The sequence below is a fragment of the Fringilla coelebs genome (assembly GCF_963513975.1).
Source record: "Fringilla coelebs genome assembly, chromosome: 22".
NCBI classification, from domain to species: Eukaryota; Metazoa; Chordata; class Aves; order Passeriformes; family Fringillidae; genus Fringilla; species Fringilla coelebs.
The window spans coordinates 8,369,987-8,375,434 of record NC_140048.1 but is presented as its reverse complement, the minus strand read 5'-3'; the positions used below and the strand labels follow the sequence as shown (position 1 = coordinate 8,375,434).

The 5,448-nt window shown below is 53.2% G+C and overlaps 1 protein-coding gene across 1 annotated transcript in view; it reads right to left on the bottom strand.

The window, feature by feature from the left end:
- Nucleotides 1-4,939, bottom strand: part of LOC311162194 (uncharacterized protein) — a 15,115-nt gene extending 10,176 nt beyond the window's left edge. The window contains 2 exon segments of the mRNA XM_084220401.1: nt 921-1,045; nt 4,467-4,939. Of these exon segments, the coding sequence (XP_084076527.1) occupies nt 921-1,045; nt 4,467-4,653 (312 nt within the window). The 5' untranslated portion in view covers nt 4,654-4,939.
- Between the last annotated feature and the right edge of the window lie 509 nt (nt 4,940-5,448).

The window sequence follows — 5,448 nt, the reverse complement described above, 5'->3', positions numbered from 1 at the left end:
GGGAAAGGGCAGAGAAACGGGCAGAGGGCTGCAAGGTCTGAACAAAGCATTGCTCAGCATTTGGATTTATATTTATATTTGTATTTGTATTTATATTTATATTTATATCTATATCTATATCTATAGTTATACTTATAATAAAGTTGTAATGTTTGAATAAAGCATTGCCCACCAGATTTCTATTTCTATTTCTATTTCTATTTCTATTTCTATTTCTATTTCTATTTCTATTTCTATTTCTATTTCTATTAATTTTATATTAATTTTATATTGTAATGGTTGAATAAAGCATTGCTCAGCATATGTATATGTATACTAAAGTTGTAATGTTTGAATAAAGCATTGGTCAGCATATTTATATTTATATATATATTTATATTTATAATAAAGTTGTGATGTTTGAATAAAGCATTGCCCAGCATATTTCTATTTATAATTTTCTATAGTTATATTTATATTTACATTTATAATAAAGTTGTGATGTTTGAATAAAGCATTGCTCTGCATATTTATATTTTATATGTTTATATTTCTATTTTATATATTTATATTTACATTTATAATAAAGTTGTGATGTTTGAATAAAGCCTTGTTCGGCATGTTTATTTATATTTATATTTATATTTATATTTATATTTATATTTATATTTATATTTATATTTATATTTATATTTATATTTATATTTATATTTATATTTATATTTATAATGTTTGAATAAAGCATTGTCCAGTATATTTATATTTATATTTTATAATTTATACTTTATATTTATATTTATAATAAAGTTGTAATGTTTGAATAAAGCATTGGTCAGCATATTGATATTGATATTGGTATTGGTATTGATATTGGTATTTATATTTCTATTTATACTTATATTTATATTTATATTTATATTTATTCTATCTATTTCTCCAGCCCCCAGGGGCTTTGGGGACTTTGGGGACTTTGGGGACAGCTGGCACCGACCTTCCTTGGTCTTCTTGTGCTCTCCCCTCTCCTTCTGCAGGGAGCGCTCCAGGCGGGACCGGTGCTCGTACACCACTGGGGAGAGGCACAGCAGGACAGACTCTGGTTATCTCCTGAGATATTTCCCCACCATTTAAAAAAAATCTGATTTTTCCCCACCATTAAAAAAAAAAATCTGATTTTTCCCCACCATTAAAAAATAAAAACCAGATATTTTTTCCACTATTAAAAAAAACCCAGATATTTTCCCCACCATTAAAAAATCTGATTTTTTCCCACCTTAAAAAATAAAAATCTGATTTTTCCCCACCATAAAAAACCCCAGGCACTGCCAGCATCCCTCCCCCTTGCATCTCTGCCATCTCCCCTGGCCAGGCTTCCCCCAGCAGCCAAATCCAAAAAAGAAGAATCCAAAAGAGATGAAATCCAAGAAGATTTTGTAAAAATCGTTGGACAAGCGATTGTCTGCCCAAAATAAACCCGGGGTAACCATGGCAACGGCTGGGCCAGGGGTTGGGAATCCCAGCAACAGGCGGCAGCTCACGGCTTTGGGGGGAAAAACGATGAGGTTTGCTGGGGATCCCTCGGGGTGGGCAGCCCTGGAGGGCGGGCTGCCTCTGCAGCGCACCCAGAACGAATCCACGCGGCCAAAAATGGTTCTGCTCAAGGCCAGGAGATCATTTAACCCCTTTTTGTCCCCCCTAAAAAGATCCCTGTGCTGACCTGGGAGCTCTTCCCCGGCTGAAATCAAGCACAGGGTGTCTGAGATCACCTTTGTGGGCACATCCAGGGATTTTTCCTGGATTGCTGGGGCACCCTGCGGGTCTGTGACTCAACTTTTGAGTCTTTTAGGGTCAGACCTTGTCCTGGTGGAGCATCCCCCAGTGCCCAGGGCTGGGTGCTCCTCTCCAGGACACAAATCAGCCTGGGAGAGCATTTCATTAATTGTGCTCAGCTCCAGCGTTCTTACCTCGTGGTTTGGTTCCCAGCACACCCCTCCAGAGCCCCCAGACCCCCAAATCCATGGGAGGTATCCCCAGCACATTCCTCCAGAGCCCCAAATCCATGGGAGGTATCCCCAGCACATTCCTCCAGAGCCCCAAATCCATGGGAGGTATCCCCAGCACATTCCTCCAGACCCCCAAATCCATGGGAGGTATCCCCAGCACGCCCCTCCAGACCCCCAAATCCATGGGAGGTATCCCCAGCACATTCCTCCAGACCCCCAAATCCATGGGAGGTATCCCCAGCACGCCCCTCCAGACCCCCAAATCCATGGGAGGTATCCCCAGCACATTCCTCCAGACCCCCAAATCCATGGGAGGTATCCCCAGCACATTCCTCCAGACCCCCAAATCCATGGGAGGTATCCCCAGCACACCCCTCCAGACCCCCAAATCCATGGAGGGATTCCCAGCAAGCCCCTCCAGACCCCCAAATCCATGGAGGTATCCCCAGCACGCCCCTCCAGATCCCCAAATCCATGGGAGGGGTTCCCAGCAAGCCCCTCCAGATCCCCAAATCCATGGGAGGGGTTCCCAGCACGCCCCTCCAGAGCCCCAAATCCATAGAGGGATTCCCAGCACGCCCCTCCAGACCCCCAAATCCTGTGACAGCTGCTGGAAGCGCGGCCTTGGCGCCCCCAGCAAGGCTGGAGAAAGGAGATAAGAGTTCAGGGCCGGCAGAGCCGCCCGTGCTCAGCCTTCCCTGCGGGCTGCAATCCCATTTTCCCACAGTCAGGCATTTATGTAAGGAGGACAAATGAGGGGAGAGAGGGGGAGGAGGAATCCGCACGCTGGGTTTGCCTTCCGGTCTCCGGCAGCTCCTGCCAGGGCAGCCAAGGCTGGGCAGCGGCGTCAGAAAAGCCAATTCTTCCTCCTCCTCCTCCTCCTCTTCCCCCTCTTTTTAGGGAGCTAAAAACCTACAGCATCCATCAGCCCCAAAATGCTGCCACGGCTTTTTAAATCCCGGATCAACCTCTGGAGAAGGAGGTGGGTTTGTCAGCAGGGGCAGAAAAGCCAATTCTTCCTCCCGATCCTCCTCTTCCCCTTTCTTTAGGGAGCTAAAAACCTGCAGCATCCATCAGCCCCAAAATGCTGCCATGACTTTTTCATTCCCGACTTTTTCATTCCCGGACTTTTTTAGTCCGACCCAATGCCTCGAGAATGAAGTGGGTTTGTCAGCAGGGTCAGAAAATCCAATTCTTCCTCTTCTTCCCTCTCTTTTTAGGGAGCTAAAAATCTGCACCATCCATCAGCCCCAAAATGCTGGCATGACTTTTTTAGTCCAGACTTTTTTAGTCCAGACTTTTTTAGTCCCGGACTTTTTTAGTCCGGACTTTTTAAGTCAGGACCAAGCTCTCGGGATCGAGGTGGGTTTCTTGCCTTGCAGCAGCAGCGGGCTGGGACAAAACTTCGGGGGAAGATCCCTTCCCTCCCTGCTCACTCCCACACGGGGCAAAGAGAGCGGAGCCGCCTCCCGGAGCCTGCCCTGCGTTTTTAGCGCCCCGCATTTGGCCCGACAGGGTTTGAATTTGCAGCAAAAGGGAGAAGAAATGGAACAGCCGCGAACCAGCTGAGCTCGCCCATCCAGCTCCGACCCCCTCCGCCAATTCCCACTCAAGGCTGCTCCAGTTCCCGTCCAAACGGGGGGAAGGAAACGGCACAGCATCGCCAAAGCCGAGAGAGGAACGGGGGACCCTGATGGCGGCTGGGAGGGAGAGAAATGGAGCAGGGTGTGCGCACAGGGACGGCTCCAGAGGGGTCACTCACCGAGGGGTCACTCACCGAGGGGTCACTCACCTGGGAGCTCCGGAGCTGGTCACTCACCTTGGGAGCTCTGGAGGGGTCACTCATTCACCTTGAGGCTTCAGAGGGGTCACTCACCCTGGGAGCTCCGGAGGGGTCACTCACCGAGGGGTCACTCACCGAGGGGTCACTCACCGAGGGGTCACTCACCTGGGAGCTCCGGAGGGGTCACTAACAGGGACAGCTCCAGAGGAGTCACTCATTGAGGGGTCACTCACCTGGGAGCTCCGGAGGGGTCACTCACCGAGGGGTCACTCACCGAGGGGTCACTCACCTGGGAGCTCTGGAGGGGTCACTAACAGGGACAGCTCCAGAGGGGTCACTCACCGAGGGGTCACTCACTCACCCAGGGAGCTCCGGAGCTGGTCACTCACCTTGGGAGCTCTGGAGGGGTCACTCATTCACCTTGAGGCTTCAGAGGGGTCACTCACCCTGGGAGCTCCAGAGGGGTCACTCACCGAGGGGTCACTCACTCACCGGGGAGCTCCAGAGGGGTCACTCACCTTAGGGGTCACTCACCCTGGGAGCTCCAGAGAGGGTCACTCACAGGGACAGCTCCAGAGGGGTCACTCACCGAGGGGTCACTCACTCACCTTGAGGCTCCGGAGGGGTCACTCACCGAGGGGTCACTCACCCTGGGAGCTCCAGGGTGTGTCACTCACAGGGACAGCTCCGGAGGGCTCACTCACCTTGGAGCTGGGCTGACAGCGCTTCCTGCTGCTGTTTGTATTTCTGCGCCAGAGCCTCGGCGCTCCGCACCTTCTGCTGCAAGTGGTTGTAGAGGAGCACTCCGGAGGCCAGGCAGGCCAGGGTGAGCAGGCAGAGGCCGGTCTGCAGCAGCCCCTTCTGCCTCCTGGAGCACATCCCGGTGCCCATGGCGCCGCTAAACCATCCGGTTGCTCCGGCCCAGCGGCTCCTTTCCTCGCCGATCCGTCCGGAAGATGCGGCCGCGGGCTCGGCTCCGCTCCCCGCCGGGCCTGGGGGGCTCCTGCCGGGCTCTACTCCTCGCTGTCCGTCGGGACATCCGTGTCCGAGCGGAGCCCGAGCATCCTCGGGGGGCGGCCCGGGGGGGCTGCGGGGCGAGGGCAGCGGGCGGAGGGCACCGAGCGGCGGCAGCGGCGGCAGCAGCAGGAGGAGGAGGAGGAGGAGGAGGAGGAGGAGGAAAACTTTTGCTTCCCATGTGCTGCGGCGGAGAGGGGGGGGCGGGAAGGGGGTACCGCCGCCTTTGGCTCTTCCCACCTCCCCCGCTGGAGCAAGCACCGGAAAAAATAACCCGAGGAGAGGAGGAGAAGCCCTTGGGCCCCCTCCCCGCGGCTTCCCCCGCCGGCAGATCCTGGAGGAAGCGGCGGCAGCGGGGCCGGGAGAGCGGCCAGGAACGCGGCGGCATCCGGGCTGCGGCGGCGGAGAGTCCGCCCTCGGCGGCGGGAGGGGCTGCGGGGACCGGGGGGACACGGGGGGACAGCAGAATGCCAGGGGGGGCCGGGTCCCGGCATCAGCCGGAGCCCCTCGGCCGTGTGTCCCTTCCCCGCTCCGGCACCTGTTGCTAACGGGACGCGGGGAGGGATGGACCGGCAGAGCATCCTCACACGAGCATCCTCACCCAGCCCAAAGCTGGGAAAACAGGAGCTGATGAAGGCAGGAGGGCGGGAGGAGGGGAAAGCCGAGTTTGGC